The sequence below is a fragment of the Bos grunniens genome, chromosome 9, assembly GCF_055505025.1.
Source record: "Bos grunniens cultivar Pamir isolate PY7600 chromosome 9, Bosgru_T2T1.0, whole genome shotgun sequence".
Lineage (NCBI taxonomy): Eukaryota > Metazoa > Chordata > Mammalia > Artiodactyla > Bovidae > Bos > Bos grunniens.
Genome location: NC_141173.1, coordinates 89,762,617 through 89,780,902, shown reverse-complemented (window position 1 = coordinate 89,780,902; position 18,286 = coordinate 89,762,617). Strand labels below are relative to the sequence as shown.

At 42.8% G+C, this 18,286-nt stretch overlaps 1 protein-coding gene across 5 annotated transcripts in view; it reads right to left on the bottom strand.

The window, feature by feature from the left end:
• ESR1 (estrogen receptor 1) overlaps window positions 1-18,286 on the bottom strand; it is a 409,016-nt gene that overhangs the window by 271,550 nt on the left and 119,180 nt on the right. For 3 of the 5 annotated variants that reach the window (XM_086318369.1, XM_086318371.1, XM_086318372.1), the window contains one exon: window positions 15,089-15,613. In XM_086318369.1, coding sequence (XP_086174495.1) covers window positions 15,089-15,543 — 455 coding nt within the window. In that variant the 5' untranslated portion in view covers window positions 15,544-15,613. Of the gene's footprint in view, window positions 1-15,088; window positions 15,614-16,089; window positions 16,985-17,632; window positions 17,792-18,286 lie in introns of those variants that run through there. The other 2 variants (XM_086318367.1, XM_086318370.1) reach the window with 2 other exon arrangements.

The window sequence follows — 18,286 nt, the reverse complement described above, 5'->3', positions numbered from 1 at the left end:
TCTGGGGAGGCCTTACAAATAGCTGTGAAAACAAGAGAAGTGAAAAGCAAAGGAGAAAAGGAAAGATATAAGCATCTGAGTGCAGAGTTCCAAACAATAGCAAGGAGAGATAAGAAAGCCTTCCTCAGCAATCAATGCAAAGAAATAGAGGAAAACAACAGAATGGGAAAGACTAGAGATCTCTTCAAGAAAATAAGAAATACCAAGGGAACATTTCATGCAAAGATGGGCTCGATGAAGGACAGAAATGGTATGGACCTAAGAGAAGCAGAAGATATTAAGAAGAGGTGGCAAGAATACACAGAAGAACTGTACAAAAAAGAGCTTCATGATCCAGATAATCACAATGGTGTGATCACTCACCTAGAGCCAGATATCCTGGAATGTGAAGTCAAGTGGGCCTTAGAAAGCATCACTACGAACAAAGCTAGTGGAGGTGATAGAATTCCAATTGAGCTATTTCAAATCCTGAAAGATGATGCTATGAAAGTGCTGCACTCAATATGCCAGCAAATTTGGAAAACTCAGCAGTGGCCACAGGACTGGAAAAGGTCAGTTTTCATTCCAATCCCAAAGAAAGGCAATGCCAAGGAATGCTCAAACTACCGCACAAATGCACTCATCTCACACACTAGTAAAGTAATGCTCAAAATTCTCCAAGCCAGGCTTCAGCAATACGTGAACCGTGAACTTCCTGATGTTCAAGCTGGTTTTAGAAAAGGCAGAGGAACTGGAGATCAAATTGCCAACATCTGCTGGATCATCGAAAAAGCAAGAGAGTTCCAGAAAAACATCTATTTCTGCTTAATTGACTATGCCAAAGCCTTTGACTGTGTGGATCACAATAAACTGTGGAAAACTCTGAAAGAGATGGAAATACCAGACCACCTGACCTGCCTCTTGAGAAACCTATATGCAGGTCAGGAAGCAACAGTTAGAACTGGACATGGAACAACAGACTGGTTCCAAATAGGAAAAGGAGTCTGTCAAGGCTGTATATTGTCACCCTGCTTATTTAACTTCTATGCAGAGTACATCATGAGAAACACTGGGCTGGAAGAAGCACAAGCTGGAATCAAGATTGCCGGGAGAAATATCAATCACCTCAGATATGCAGATGACAACACCCTTATGGCAGAAAGTGAAGAGGAACTAAAAAGCCTCTTGATGAAAGTGAAAGAGGAGAGTGAAAAAGTTGGCTTAAAGCTCAACATTCAGAAAACTAAGATCGTGGCATCTGGTCCCATCACTTCATGGGAAATAGATGGGGAAACAGTGGAAACAGTGTCAGACTTTATTTTTTTGGGCTCCAAAATCACTGCAGATGGTGATTGCAGCCATGAAATTAAAAGACACTTACTCCTTGGAAGGAGAGTTATGACCAACCTAAATAGCACATTGAAAAGCAGAGATATTACTTTGCCAACAAAGGTCCGTCTAGTCAAGGCTATGGTTTTTCCAGTGGTCATGTATGGATGTGAGTTGGACTGTGAAGAAAGCTGAGCACAGAAGAATTGATGCTTTTGAACTGTGATGTTGGAGAAGACTCTTGAGAGTCCCTTGGACTGCAAGGAGATCCAACCAGTCCATCCTAAAGGAGATCAGTCCTGGGTGTTCATTGGAAGGACTGATGCTAAAGCTGAAACTCTAATACTTTGGCCACCTGATGCGAAGAACTGACTCATTTGAAAAGACCCGGATGCTGGGAGGGATTGGGGGCAGAAGGAGAAGGGGAAAACAGAGGATGAGATGGATGGATCACATCACCGACTTGATGGACATGAGTTTGAGTGAACTCCGGGAGTTGGTGATGGACAGGGAGGCCTGGCATGCTGTGTGATTCATGGGGTCACAAAGAGTCTGACAGGACTGAGTGACTGAACTGAACTGAATCCATAAAATTAACAAAACAATAATTTCATTTTAATAATGACTTAATACTACATGACTGAATATTATTGTCATTTGGGGGGGATATTTAACAGTTTTTTTGATCATCGAAAAAGCAAGAGAGTTCCAGAAAACACCTATTTCTGCTTTCTTGACTATGCCAAAGCCTTTGACTGTGTGGATCACCACAAACTGTGGAAAATCCTGAAAGAGATGGAAATACCAGACCACCTAACCTGCCTTCTGAGAAAATCGTATGCAGGTCAGGAAGCAACAGTTAGAACTGGACATGGAACAACAGACTGGTTCCAAATCAGGAGAGGAGTACATCAAAGCTGTATATTGTCACCCTGCTTATTTAACTTATATGCAGAGTACATTATGAGAACTGCTGGGCTGGATGAAGCACAAGCTGGAATCAAGACTGCCAGGAGAAATATCAATCACCTCAGATATGCAGATGACACCACCCTTATGGCAGAAAGTGAAGAGGAACTAAAGAGCCTCTTGATGAAAGTGAAAAAGTAAAGTAAAAAAGTTGGCTTAAAGCTCAACATTCAGAAAATGAAGATCATGGCATCTGGTCCCATCACCTAATGGCAAATAGAAGGGGAAACAGTGGAAACAGTGGCTGACTTATTTTAGGCAGCTCCAAAATCACTGCAGATGGTGATTGCAGTCATGAAATTCAAAGAGGCTTACTCCTTGGAAGGAAGTTATGACCGACCTAGACAGCATATTAAAAAGCAGAGACATTACTTTGCTGACAAAGGTCCATCTAGTCCAGGCTATGGTTTTTCCAGGGGTCATGTATGAATGTGAGAGTTGGACTATAAAGAAAGCTTAGTTCTGAAGAATTGATGCTTTTGAACTGTGGTGTTGGAGAAGACTCTTAAGAGTCCCCCTTGGACTGCAAGGAGATCCAACCAGTCCATCCTTGGGAAATTAGTCCTGAATATTCATTGGAAGGACTGATGCTGAAGCTGAAACTCCAATACTTTGTCCACCTGAGGTGAAGAACTGACTCATTTGAAAAGACCCTGATGCTCGGAAAGATTGAAGGCAGGAGGAGAAGGGGACAACAGAGGATGAGATGGTTGGATGGCATCACCGACTCAATGGACTTGAATTTGAGCAACCCCTGGGAGTGGGTGATGGACAGTGAGGCCTGGCATGCTGCAGTCCATGGGGTCGCAAACAGTCAGATACAACTGAGTGACTGAGCTGAACTGAACTGAACAGTTTTGTTTTTTTTTTTTTAATTGAAGGATAATCGCTTTACCATGTTGTGTTGATTTCTGCCATATAGTATTACTGTTATTAATAATTAATTCTGAAGTCTGAAATGTTAGTGGCTCAGTCATGTCTGGCTCTTTGCAACCCCATAGACTGTAGCCCACCAGGCTCCTCTGTCCATGAGCTTCTCCAGGTAAGAATGCTGGAGTGTGTTCCAATTTCCTTCTCCAGGGAATCTTCCTGACCCAGGGATTGAACCCAGTTCTCCTGCATTTCAGGCATATTCTTTGCTGCCTAAGCCACCAGGGAAGCCCCTATAATTAACTGGTAACAATTAAATAGATAGGGGAGACAAATCTATCCACGACTATAGTGAAAGGCATTCCATGGTTATTTCCATAATAGAGATACCCAAGAAGGTGCTCCACCTGCACAATAACACTGAAAGAATGCCAAGGGGGAAACTCATCTGGCAAAAGAGGCATTGGAACTGAGCTCTGACTTTTGTGTACCCTCAGTCTAACATAGGTGGGACAAGAAGAAAGAAAGGTACATGAGGGAGATGACTGAACAACAGAAGTGGGAAATGTGCCTGTTCAGACTTGGTTTTGAATAAGAGCTTCATGGAGTGGAGCTGAGCTGAGTGGAGTGGAGGAGATGAGTTGGAATCAAATGACAAGGTCTTTGAACGCTGCGCTACAGAACATGCCTGTGTTCTGTGATGAGGAGAAGCTACTGAAGGCTTTGAAGCAGAGGAAGGACCCAGTCAAATGCATACTTTGGGTAGGAAGCTCGGGTAAACTGGAAAATTTGAGTTTGTAAGCTCAAAATCTGCAAAACCTGGACAGAATTATTACAGCCATAACAGAGAGCTGGTTGAGTGCAGAGAAAGGAGAGAAGGACGTGAAAAGCATTGGAGAAGGAGCGTCTTTGTGTGTTTTCAAGACCTGCAAATGGATGCCTTGTACCACCTTTCTGTGAAATATACAGTTGTCCAACTTTAAAAACACCAGAACCTGTGAATGCTTCCACCAGCCACCTGACATCTTGGCTAGCATTTTCTAATGTCAAACACAGATTCCTCTCATGAGAGTTGGGCTTGTTATGGAAAAGCAACCTTGATCTCACTGATCTCAACTACTGAGCCTCAGACACAAAGAACCAGAGAGCCCTGGGCCTGTGGGCAGATGGTGCTTCATTATGTGGCACCTAGATCATCTTGTGGACATCAGAGGAGCCCTGTGCTCACTTCTAACCTGAGGATCTACAGGTATACATGTTTCTGTGATTTCAAAGGCTTGCTTTCAGCAGATTCCGGGCAGAGTCACACAGGGAAGATTGAGCAATAAGGGAACTTTACCAAGCTGAACCCAAACTGCTGATGTGCCAAGGTCAGGTGCCTGGATGCCCGTTTCCCTCATCAATGAATAAGTCTTCTAATTCTTTCTACAGAAAGAATTCTGCAAACACTTCCCAACAGAAAGGAGTACACAGGGAGAGTTTTAATTAAGCCCTCCACATTAAAATGTTCGAGGAACTTTCCAAAAACACAACTGGAAATCTGGTGCAATCAATCAATTATCCTGATATTGATATTTAGAGGTTATATCAACAATGCTAGAGTCTGGGTGTGTGGCAACGATCAGAAGGACTGAAGAGAAGTGAACCCTACTGAGGGGAAGGTTCAAAGACTTCAGTTACCTTCAACTGTCTAAACCTTTGACAAAAACCCAAATCATGCCCGCTAATCGGCATAGGTACGTACACTTGACTCTTGAACCAACACAGGGATTGTGGGTGCCAATCGACTGCAATTTAATTAAAAATATTCTTAGTATAACTTATAGTCTGCCTCCATATCTGTGGTTCCTTCTGTATGCCTACTTCAGCATCTGTGGATTCAGCCAACAGAAAATTATGTAGCACTATAGAACTTAATGCTGAAACCATCCACCTATGCATGAATATGAGCAGTTCAAACTTGTGTTGCTTGAGGGTCAACTGTATTTACACCCCTGTTTTAGGTCGTTTCCCAACTTCCTCTTCATATCCAGTGGCAAAAGCCTGCAGCCTCATAGTCTTAATGCAACTGCGTGCTTTATACATTATTTTGGAAAGATGAGGAGTAGAAATTAATGTTACTGTCATTTTTCTCTTTGGCATTCCTTTTTTTTTTTTCTCTGCTTCTGAAACCTAAGTGGCTCAGGGAAATGGAGACTCGGAAAGCAGGCAGTCCTGGGTCTGAATAGTTCTCCTCAGGGTCAGAACACAGCCTGGGGCCGCTGTGATGGACAGGTCTAGGAAGATTAAATGTGATAAAGCTTTCAGAAATGCTGGGAGACCGTGAATCAGCGGACTACCCAAGAGGAAAGCCCATGGAGTTTTGCTGTTTTGTTTTGTTCTCTTAATTGCTTATTTCCGCTTCACTCCCAGAGCAGACATCAACACTGCTGAGATATGGCCCAGGTCTCTGTAGTTTTTTTAATCATCTGGGTGATTCTGAAATCATCCTTGATCCAAATGTGCAGCCGGGTTGAAAATCAACTTTTCTAGATACTCTGTACATTCTGGCTTCTATCCCTCTTTAGTCTCTGCATCCTTCTTTCCAGATCACAGAGAAAGCCTCTCCTTACCTTATACGTCATAGCTTTCCCATGTTTACCTGAGTTTCAACTACTTCCCTCTCTGGAATTGCTTCAGTCCAGAGTATTTTACGTCTTTCGCTCTTTTTTTTTTTTAAACTGATTTACTTTTTTTTTTTTTTTACTTGGGGTTTACTACAGCTGCTTGGTTTCATTTTGCTCACACAGTAGCTGGCATATACTAAGCATTTCGAAAAATCCTAGCTGCCTGTTTCCTTTAGGTTGGAAAAGTTTAACTTCTAATCGCAACAGGGTGTTAAATCTGGTCCCTTGAAGGCAAAACAAACACACATAGGGAAGTTACAAACACTCCAGACTCTTAAAGAGCTCTCATATTCACCTTCTTCTGGGTAGAGTAGTCAATTCTCCATCAGAGAAGTAATAAAAAATTGTGGCTGGCTATGTGCTGGGCATGTTGAAAGTCCTTGACATCTCTGAACTAGTTTAATCTTCCCAACTACCAAAAGATGTAGGGCCTATTTTGATTGGCATTTTACAGATGAGTAAACTGAGGCACATGGAGTCAGAGATTACAACTAGACAGGGATTGAGAAGGTGCCTGTCTCCCAAACCAGTGCCTTCATCACTCTATTATATACAATCTTATTTTAGTTCTTGCAGTTACCTTCTATCAAGGCACTACAATCGTTGAGTTAGTGGATACTGAATCATCACTCCTAGGGGAAATACAGGGTTAGGTTCTTGAGAGCCTCTAGTTGTAACATTTTCATCAACCAAACAATATACAGCCTTGGTTCGTCTCTGTGTGTGTTTCTGTTTAAAGACATCTTATTTAACATACATGGCTGGTTTGTCGACAATAAAATCATGGCCAACCGCACTATAACCCATGCTGAGCGAAGTTTATCTAACCTGTACTTTCTCCAGAAGGCATGTCACAGCCTTCTTGCACTTAGGAACGCTAGACAGCACTTCAGCACTAGGCTTTCTAAAGAGCAAAATCACTAAATGAAAAGCACAAAAATGCAAACACACACAAAGTGGCAGTAAATAGACCTCAACCAGGACACTTGTTTACAGTCTGAGATCTGAAACAAGCGGGCAGAGCTCGCCTGGTTTGACCTCAGCGGGGAACGCGCATGTCGGATGACTCAAATTTTTCACTACTTTGTGCATGGCCCGTGCTGCTGCGAATGATCGAGAAAGTGCCCGAGAGTACTGACTGATTGGAAGGTGACAAAAAATGTCACTGAGCAGGTGAATTTGTAAATGTGCAATCCATGAATAATGGGAATCAATGAACTTGAAATGCCTGGTGAAGGAAAGGGGATTCTCAAACTCCTCACATTCTTCCAATCCCATCTAAAGATCTCTTCCTGACCGGCCTTTCTCCCTGCAAGAGGCCAGAGGGAATGAGGGTAACTGGTACTTCCCACCCACCACGTTTCTAGGCACTTCATGTGCCATGCACTTTGCTAAGGGCTCAGAGAAATACTGTGATGAATAAGATCGGCTTTCTGTTCAGACCAGAGCTCAGGGGTTCTTCCCATTAGAAATCCAAGAAGCTTCTGGAGGCCTCTCAGGTTTTGTCAGATAACTGAAGAAAATACCTTCTCATTGTAACTAAATTGAATCTTGCATTCAAATTAGAATGCAAGATTAGAATGCACTTCTCTCTCTGAAGTGCCTGAAATAGTCCAGCAGAAACAGAAGGTCTTCAAAAAAAAAAAAAAAGAAGAAGTCAAACTAGCAGCTTCCCAGGTGGCTCAGTGGGTAAAGAACCCACCTGCAATGCATAAGACGCAAAAGACGAAGGTTCAATCCCTGGGTCAGAAAGATCCCTTGGAGAAGGAAATGGCAACCCACTCCAGTATTCTTGCCTAGGAAATCCCATGGACAGAGGAGCCTGACGACTAAAAGTCTATGGGGTCGCAAAGAACAGCTCAGCAACCAAAACAACAAAAACAGCCTTTAAAATCAAGTACTTTTCTGACAATGTTGTACAGCAAAATTTATGCCAAAAAAAAAAAAACTAATACTTAAAAAAACATCAAGTAAAATGAATCATGGATGGATCTATGACTGTTAAAAAAAAAAAGAGTGTTTTTGTTGACAAGTGGGAAATTATAATCGGCTGTATATGGGTAGTGTAAGTTCATGTGGATATAGGCTTCTGAAATGTAGACCGCCAGAAGACAATAGCCAAGGCTGCACTTTCTGTCACCTCCTTGACAAATCCACATGCAGAAGACTGTGGCCCTGGGATTGCAGCCATCCATGCGGTAAGGCTCCTGGCTGCTCCGTGCTAACACTGATGTGTGAACTGCTAGGAATATAAACACACGTTTTATTCCATCTATGCCCCTGGTGAACTTACACACTTTGGAACAAGTGTGTAGTTAGCCAAATGAATGAATGAATGAATAAGCTGCCGGAAGTGAAATTTTTGCCCTGAATTTTTGTTAAGCATCTCTCCTTAGAGACAAGAAAAAAAAATCATTCTTGAAACTATTACTGTTGTTAATGCCACTTTTAACGTCATGACTAGGTTATTAAGGCATATTCTTACACCACCGGCCTTCCTAAGCTAGGGAGGAATTCTGCTGAGCCCTGTTCCAAATTGTATTAAAATAACAGACGACACAGGTCAATAAAGAAATAAACCAGAAAAGATGGAAGGAAAAATCTGGGACTACACAGATGGAGTGACTAAAACAGAAAAGAGAGAAAGAAAGCTGGATAGCGGAAAAGAAGCCAAGAAATGTTTAAAGGGAAGAACGTTAGAAAACAGAGCAAAGAAACAAAATAGGGGAAGGGACTATTAAAACAAAGATCAGTGGAGGAAAGAGAAAGGATGCCAATGCACAAATGGCTATTTCTAACATTATTTGGTTGCAGGGAATCAGAAGAGAATTATCTTTTACTTTCAGGGTCTTAAAAGAAATTCCAAGTCTTTATGTGAGAGAAGTGAGTCGTGAATTGATTTGCCAAGAAAACTGCCCAGGAAGTAGTGCCTCGCAGGCACACACAAGACAGGTGTTGTGTCCCTGCACCCACCACTGCTGGGGACAAGGGGAAAAGAGGGTGAGGGATGCAATCTAGACAGAACCTCAACTACAGAGCAGGAGCCTCTGGCCAGGCAGCTCTGTAGCTGCCAAGCTGAAGTTGCAACTCTGAACATGAAACCCTCAGGGGTCTCTGGCTCCTCTTGGAGGTGATACTTTGGGGGAACCCTCAAAAAGAAGGACCCCCATGTGAAACTTTTGAGGGCTCATTGGGAAATGTCTAGTTCTGAAATTTTCTTAATTAAGTTTCATTGAATGACTCTAATTTTCTCAAGCCTAAACCACCGGAGTTTCAGAAAGCAGAAAATGACAAGACGGAGTTGCCTACTACCCCCTGAAAGATGACACATTTGATTCAAGGAGATGTCATGGGAACATACTAAGGAGGCACCGTGTTCCCCTAAAAGGTTCAGGAGAGAAACAAAGAAAGAAAGCAATCCAGGCTTGTTTGGATTGTTCTTTTTGAATTTCTGTATGGCAATGAGAGGCACTTAATAGATTTAGGATATCCGTGTCATTGACAGTATTATTATGGAAAATTTTGACTATGTATCTAAATTATATCACCATAGAAATGAGCAAAGTACGTTAAAAATGTTTGATTTCTGTCTGGATAGATATCTCCAGGCTACATGATGGACATTCAGAAACACTGCCTACCCAAACTGACATCAGCACCTCATTGCTGCTAACCCACCGCCATCATCTTCACCATCCCCTCCTTCCTCTACCAACACCACCGTCATCGTGGCTTCCACGTCACACCACCGTATCTATTAAGAACCTATTTAAGAATCTCAGAAGCTCAGTAAATTGAAACGATCGAACTAAACTTTGTATAAGATTTATTTTGCATAATATTAAACACCGATTTTGATTAAAATCCTAGTCTTCCTCATTAACCCAGGTGCAAAACAATGACTGACTACAGAATTGTGAAATAATTTTCTTCTAGCATTGAGATCTAAGTCACTGAGAGTTTACAATGGATTAGGCACTATTTTTTTTTTTAAAGTCTGCAGTATTTTGTTTAAGCTTTACAATCATCCTAAATGAAGAGAATTTGATTGTCTCGTTTTTTAAAAAAAGGGAGAAACTGAGGACTGGGCAATTTGGTTGAGCTCTCACAGGTGGCCCACTGTCGAGCTGAGATTGGGTGCCTAGCCGTTTGAGTCCAGAGTCATTGCTCTTAGCTACTACACCTTACTAAATAAATCTTTTACTCAATCATTCTTGATGTCTGTGGAGTCAATCCTAGTGTTTCTGATTAAATTATCACTTTGTTAAAATAGATAAAATTTTGTCAATTGGGACCAAAATAGTTGCCTTTCTAGCCTTTGTATTTTTAACAGGGTCTAAACATATACACATAATTAAAACTGTTGTTGATTTATGTTAAACATCCCCCCCTCATAATGCCTACTAATATTCTCGAAGATGAGAACTCGGCAGTCGTTTCTTCTCTTATGAGGTCAAGAATATCATAAAGGTGTTTGCAGTCACCTCCAGCCCAGTTCAATCCTTAGATTTCAGATGACACTGTGAGAATATGTTTTAGAGATAGAGTATGGGAAGCTCAGACACACTTCTTAAAAACTGACTTTACAGGTTAACTCATCAGCAGAGTTTAAAATGTAAAATAAAACTACTCGATGATTTTGGTGGACTGCCTCCGTTTCATAAAATTCTCTACACTTTCACTTTAGCTGGTTTGTGTTCAAGTGGCTGAATTCTGGGGACTTACATAGCACTTCCTTTGGAGTATGAATTTTGGTTCTAAACAGTTACGGCACTGTTTTCCTTTCTTCGATAAGCAAACTGGGACTTGGAATTAAACAAAATAAGTAATTTGCTTTTACCCATTCAATGTAACCTAGAGAAGAAGGGAACATACTTAGACCGCTGCCTTCTCTACTGGGTCCTTCTAAAGTTACATTAAAAATAATACTGAAGTCATTGGAAGGATTTAGATTTATTATTTTTTTGCTGAGTACACATTTTAGAAAAAATATAATTCATATACTTCCTTATATAAAACTATTTTCACATAATCAGGGTTTTGACTTTTTAAAAAATGTATGTATAAGATAGATGTTCTTTATGAAAACCCAGACTGCAAACAAATGTTGCAGATGGTAATAAAGATTTTATTTAAATTTGGCTTCCACAGAAAATGAGTTTATATTATCATCAATCTATATTTGTAGTGAAACTCCTGACCATTTAAGTCAGTTCTTTCCTACAGTATTTTTTGAGCTTATAAAAGCACCAGAACAAATATTAACATGTGAATAAAATCGCTTGTATAGCTTATGCATTGCTTTTACATATACTAGCTCACTTGACAAAAGTACTACTATCTTACCCTTATTGAAAAGTTTGATATCTTTTATAGTTTTTCCTGTATCTACGGTTCTTGCCATGGTCAGTTTCTTACCCCTGTCTTTCATATCCTTAAAATTTATAAGAAACCAAAATGCTGAACCTGAATTTTCCTAAATTATTAATTTTACATCTTAAATACATTCACAAAAGCAATTCAGAGATCCAAATTAGCTGAGTGTGAGAAAGACTAGAATAAGTGACAATTATCTTTCAGGGGCTTTCTACCAAACAGGTACAAGCCACATAGAGTAGGTGAAAATGAAATGGGGTTTTAAGATGTGATCCTGTTTCAATCTAAAATATATTCATTCTTGAAGCAATATGTGGCTCCTTAAACTACTCGTAGATCCACATAATCAGGTACACAGTAACAATTTAAATAACTGAAAAAAAGTAAGACCAGGAAAAAAGGGTGCTAAGATAGTACCTAACTACAAAGAAACAATTACTGAAAACTTGAAACTTAACCATTCAAACCTCTCTCTAGAAGTGAGCCTTGCTTAAAGTTGAAAAATAGTTTAAATGTTCACCGATGCACAAACTAGGCACTGACAATATGCATACAGCCAGAAGACAAATTTCTAGGGCTTTGGCTTTGATGTAAAAGTTTGGATATTGGTCAATTTTTTGCAAAAGAGGGCAATATTTCACCTCTAAGAATACTGATAAGACTGAAACCAACATGGAGTATTATATACCTCACTTGAATTTTTAAAACATAATGGATATAATTAATTTTCTTCTTCAGTTTTATTCAAACCTTCTAAGATGTTTAAACATGCTAAGGAACCCAGGATAAGGTAACTCCCACTTGCCTTCATCATGAAATTTTAGCTAAGACATATTTTGCAGGTCACCGCTTGCCTATTTACAAATTCATTCCCTTTCAATAACAATTCGTTGGGATATATAACCATCTTTCTCCCATTACTATATGCCCAGGGCAGTCTTATCTGTTACATTTCTTCATATGTAGATATGGCTGCATATTATGGCCAACAGAAGAAACCACCCGTAGCATCTTAATGATAAAATGATGTGAACTTCACATAAATTCTTTGAACATCCCAGTGGGACATTTAGCTGGACAATCCACACAATAGCATTTTACAAATGGAAAAGTTAAGAATAAACTTAAGTAATAAAGGGTAACCTAACTGACCTAAAGTCACCAGCTGATTTGTAAGCAAAAAATAAAATAGAAACAATCAAAACTGTTTTTTTGGTTTGTGTCTATAAAACAACCAGGCACTTACCTGGTTTCTACTGACCACAACATTTTAGGTCAGTAGCTTTCAAACTTCTTTACCTCAAACCAGAGTAAGAAATACATTTTAATCACAGCCAGCACACTTAAGCATGGATAATTAAAATAGTCAGGGAACAAAATCTGCTCTTATTAGACATTACCCACTTGAGTATTTTCTATTTTTTTTAATATTTCATTCCTTTAAAAAAATGTTCTAGACTCACTAAACTAATCTCATGATCCTCTGGATCATGACAAGCCATCTAAAAACACTTGCTTTCGGCCCCAAAACTTTTGATAACTATTGAAGAAAACTAAGGGTTCCTAAAAGAATCTAACCAGCTCTTTTCTTTTCACCCAGTCATTCAAACAGTAAAATTGAGAGGGGGAGAATATTACGTGACGTCTGTCTATTTAAAATAATTCTATTTCATAGAGTCTTCTTTTCCTCCATGGGTAATAAAAGGCAAAATTCAAACATCAAAAAAAGGATGTTATGGAAAATAAATGCCAAAGGAAAAAATTATTCTAAAAATGAATTTCCATCCAGAATCCCATACAGAGTTTTTTATCTTTATTATTTTTGAAAGTTCCCTTTTTCTTTTTTTAAAAGTACAAGAATATTATCTAATGCAAAAAGTTTAAGATGGGGCATATTATAGGGATATTATTTGCCACTGGGATGATGAACAATTTTGAATAAAATGTGATCCCCTCTTCATTTGACCATGCTCACTTTGTAATTACTGGCAAGGCAGTAAATAATCCACTGAGAAGCAGTCTCATTAGTGCCCATTGAAATTCAGTGGCATTAATTTGCAATAAAAGAACTGAAAATTAAATGGAAAAGAAAATAGTTTCTGGAGTCTACCAGGAGGTTATGGAACTCACATCATACCAATGCCTTCCTTCACATCAAGGAGTTTAAAAGGTGTGAATCAGACTTAATCGTTAGATTTTGTTCTAACACTTAAAAAAAAAAAAAAAAAAGCAGGCAGAATAAATTCTTTTTCATTTTCCATTTTAACCCTGAATTAAAACAAGTTAAATGAATTTGACAGACACCAACTTGTGAAAGTTTTGTTCATCCTAGTGAGTCTTCTAAGGAATAACTCAGGCTGGACCTGCCTGGCTGTGGGGTGTTCTAAAGTCTTTTGAGGGGCTAAAGGATGTGGGGTGTGCTCAGATAGCCCATGATCCCCCCTTCAAATTTTCTGGGGCCACCTGGCACCTTCCTCCTACTGCTTCTACTATAAATCTCTCTGGAAATAGAACACTGAATGGAAAATCATCCCAGCTTGCAATATAGAAGGGTCTGGGTTAAGGATGACAGGCAGGTCCAGACACCAGTGTACAATCAGGCAGTGCCTAACTCAGTGCCCAGCCACGTGGGTACCCTGAGGTCTCTCAAACCCACTCCAGGGCACCCCTGTCCAGCAGCACCTAGAGCACTGGTATTCCCCAGGACCACCTGCCTAAGCCCTTTTGGAGTCCACCAGGAAAAGAAGGGAGAAATTGTCAAAGGGAAAATGAGAGCAAGAAGGGAGAAGGAAAGTGTCATCTCTACGAAAAAGAAAAGAAAAAAAAGAAAAAAAACGAAGACACAACATATTTGCCTCTAAGTCACGAAAGTGTCCCTGTGTGCCCTGAACCATCTGCTTCTTCCCCTGAAGGAAAAGCACAGAACCGGGCTGAACTCGGGCACAGCACTCCCGGGGGCATTCTGTGCCCCGTAGGCCAGAAATGAAACTTAGCTGGCAGGAAAGTATTTCAAAACACTCATGCTTCGATGTGGCATGTTTCAAACTCACAGGACACTTATAAATCTCGGGATGTCAGAAGTCTTCTGCCAGCACTGGGCTCTGACATGGACTCAGCCCGGGAAACTCAGAAATCAGAAAACTCCTTAAGACCCATCCAACTCTAGGGTCTTCCGAGGGGCGCGTTTCAGCCCCGCAGCCCTCCTAGGTGGGACGCGGGAAAGACTTGCGAGGAATCGCTCCCCGAGGAAATTACCTTTGCCACCACCACAGTCACCATTCTCAGAGCGTGCGTATTTCCAACCCGAAAGTCGAGCAGCAGGGAAATTTGGCACGCACAGTAAAACAAAATTGTTAAATACTACTACTAATATAAATAAATAACATTCTGAGCTCAGCGAGTCCCAAACACCTCTAGCCTTAAGTACCAAAGCGGGACCTTTTCTAGGGACTCAAAGCACCTTACGTGTATTGGCTCTGGGGTGGCCCCCTCCCCAACTAAAAAAACCTCTGCTTTGCACGGTTTTCCAATATTTGTTTAATTAGGAAGCACACGGGGTTTCAGATCTGCGTCTCAGGCAGACATGGGGGTGGGGGGGGGGCGGTGGAGAAGGAAAAAAATTAAAAATTTTTAAAAAAATTTTTTTTTTTTTTTTAAGCTTCTGGGCCAGAGAACTTGACTCTCGAGAACACGAGATGCACCCGAGATCCCAGGCCGGGCGGCGCGCTAGCCCTCGGGTCGCGCGGCCCCGGCTCGGGCTGCGGCTGCGGCCGGGCGCCCAGCCCCGCGGCCTGCGGGCCCCCCTCCCTCCGCGCCTTGCGGCCCCTCGCCCCCGCTCCCTCCCGCCGCCGGGCGCGCGGCGACCACCCCGACGGGGCGCGGCGGGCGGCGCGGGTTACCTGTAGTAGGCGGGAGGGCCGGCTTCGCGCACCGCATAGCCGCTCGACTCGTTCTCCAGGTAATAGGGCACCTGTTGGCCGTGCGGGTGCAGGAAGGGCGAGAGGGGCTGCGGAGGCGGGTGTAGCAGCACCAGCGGGCTCGGAGACACGCTGTTGAGCGGCGGGAAGGCCCCCAGGCCGTTGGCGCCGAACGCCGCCGCCTCGGACCCGGGGCCGTAGGGGAGGCCCGACTGGCCGTAGACGGGCGCGGAGGCGGGGGCCGCGGCGTTGAAGTCGTACGCGGCGCCCTCGGGGTAGTTGTACACGGCGGGCTTGCTGCTGTCCACGTACACCTCGCCCAGGGGCCGCTCCAGGGGGATCTTGAGCTGCGGGCGGTTCAGGGGCTCCAGCTCGTTGGCTTGGATCTGGTGCAGCAGGGCCATGCCGGACGCTTTGGTGTGCAGGGTCATGGTCATGATGAGCGGCCGCGGGCCGGCCGCAGACCGTCTCCCCCCGCGGCAGAGGGCTCAGCAGCCGGCCGGCCACCTGGAAGAAGAGCACAGCCCGCGGTTAGAGGCGGCGCAGCGCATGTCCCGCCGCGACGCGAGCGCCGGCTGGGCCCCAGCGAGCCGTCCCCGTCCCGAGGAGCGCGGCGGCGGCCGGAGGCGAGCAAGTGCAGCCCTGCGCGAGCGCGCTCTGCCAACTCGCGGGCTCGGGTCTCCAACTTTAAGTACCGCTCTCCCGAGCTCAAAGGCATGACAAAGGTGCTGGCCCCCGGCCAGGGGCTGCTGCCTGGCCCTGACGTTGCCTTCAACATCACTCCAGGCGCGCAACTCGTTTTGGAGCGATCCCAAAGAGCAGCTTCCCTGAACTTTACTTTACTTGCCGCTGCTGGATAGAGGCTGGATTTCACGGCAGGAGGGCGGGGGCGCCGAGGGATCTCCTAAAGGTGGCCCGGAGAAGACGGGTTTCAAACCAACTCGGAAGACTCATCCCGGGGCCAGCTTTCTCTAACGTGCTACCTTATGTGCCCCGTGCCAGGCTCCAATCTATCTCTGTTTGTCTCCCGTGCTGTTTGATTCACGCTCCTCGTTGGCTGGAAATACGTAGTGTGTACATAGAATGACCCTGGGGAGGACCACTCTGTAACTGAGATATGGTAGATAGAGTAGGGTGTGCGGTTGCCCGTGCAGACAGCTATATTTAGCAGCTGCAGAGACTGATCGCAGGCATCCGGGGAAAGAGGGCGGAGATTCAAGGTGTACGTATAGGAAGAGCCGAGTTTCGCCTTCAGGAGAGTGCTACCTGACCTCAGTTTCCCTCGTCTAAAAAATTCTCCCGAAGTGGTCGCCTCCAGCCGGGATCTTCCGAGATTCTCCCAGCCCGCTTTGTCTGTGTTGCACCACAGTACTGTACTTGTGTCCATTAGGAATTCTAATGTGAATGACGATTTACCAAAACCTTTCCGTTAGGAGGACATGGGTCTTCATGCTTTCCACGGACTATGCAACCAGAACTTCAGAAAACTGAATATGAAATGTGACCCTTCCATAAAAAAAAAACAGAACCTCAGGTCATTAACCACATCTTTAGCAATTATGTTGTACTGATGATCTCAGCAACAAATTTTGAAAGTCAGTGATGCCTTTCTGTTCCTTTGGACTAGGATATGCAGATTCAAATATCCAGATTGAAAAAGAAACAGGAAAAAGTTTGGTACTGCATTAAAAGTTAAACCTGCTCAAGTACATTATATATGTATATATAATATATTAGAATAAATTATATAATATATAATGTGTGTATATATATAATGTATGTGTATAAATATATATTTAAAAATTATGGTAAATACATTGTGCACCTATAATCATGGACAGTTTATACTTTTTAATAAACTTCCTTGTCCCCAGTCTAATAAACTCTGATACAACTGCTACTTGGCTTTAATTGCTATCCCAAACACCTGACGGAATACCTGACAAAATTTCTGTGTCATATATAAATGCCAAAGATGCCATCACTGACAGTAATATCTGGGGATATCTTTATACTAATAAGTACATGGTTACCTAATTCTTATAAGAACAGACAGAGCATTTGGGGATAATATGCAGATATAGCTGATTTACTATGAAGCCAAAACTGAGCTCAGCATCCATAAGTATAACTAGAATTATAAGCAAAGAAAGGGTTAAAAACACATTAGATGAATCACAGATATTTCTCTTTATGGCCAGCAACCATTACTTTCCAAAGCAATCTTTTTACAGATGACTTCGTTTCCGTAAATCACACTTTCAATTTTCAAACATCTTAAGAAAAAAAAAAAAAAAAAACACCATGCACAAGCACTTCAGAGGACTCTGAAAAATCTGAACCTGCCGAATTCTATGCAAATTACACAAAGAACCCTACGGGTCCTGAAAGCAGAAGGAGATGCACACACAAACCCAGGGAAAACAGCAAATCCTTATCTCCCTGCTTGGATACAGACACTGGTCAGAAAGGTGAGTTGCTTTCTCAAAATGCTAAAGCTGCAAAGAGAAATCAAAACAGTCCTACCCTGCTGGATCAAGAGCGTCTTTCCAGAAATGTTCCATGGGCTTGTAGAAGTCAAGGGCTGAGACAGTTAGAAGGAAGGGAAGACTGCGCTCCCATGTGCCTGTGGCTCCGGGTGTGAGCAAGGCAGAGCGTGTGGGGATGTGTTTGCATGTGGGATGGCAGGGAATCGGGAAGCAGCCAGTAGGCAGGGCACTTGGCAGCCCCTCCCGGCAGACAGAGCAGCTGGGCTGCCGCACAGAGCTGGATGAATGGCAGTGGAGAGTAAGGAGAGGCTTGCTGTCTGCTCACGGGGAGCAGGGTGGCACACTCAAGTCAGCGTTATTGGATGGAACCAACACTCCCAAGCCTTTCTGCTCTTTCTACCTGAAGCCTAGCAAGTGTGCCACGCTTTCTGCTGCCATCCAAGGCAAGAGGGAAAGCAGGCTTGCTGGAAATCACAGGCTTATGGCTAAAATAGAATGCCAGTCAAAAGTGCGTGGATATCAAGTTTACAAAATGTGACACGGGTGGTTTTTCCTGAAGAATATAATTTAACAATAAAAGCCTTCTGGGATCCACTTGGATCAGATGCCTTGCTGGCCCCAGCCCGCCCTGTCCCTCCTCACCATCCCCCTGTCTCTGAACAGACACACTGTTGCCGTGCCTCCCATTGCA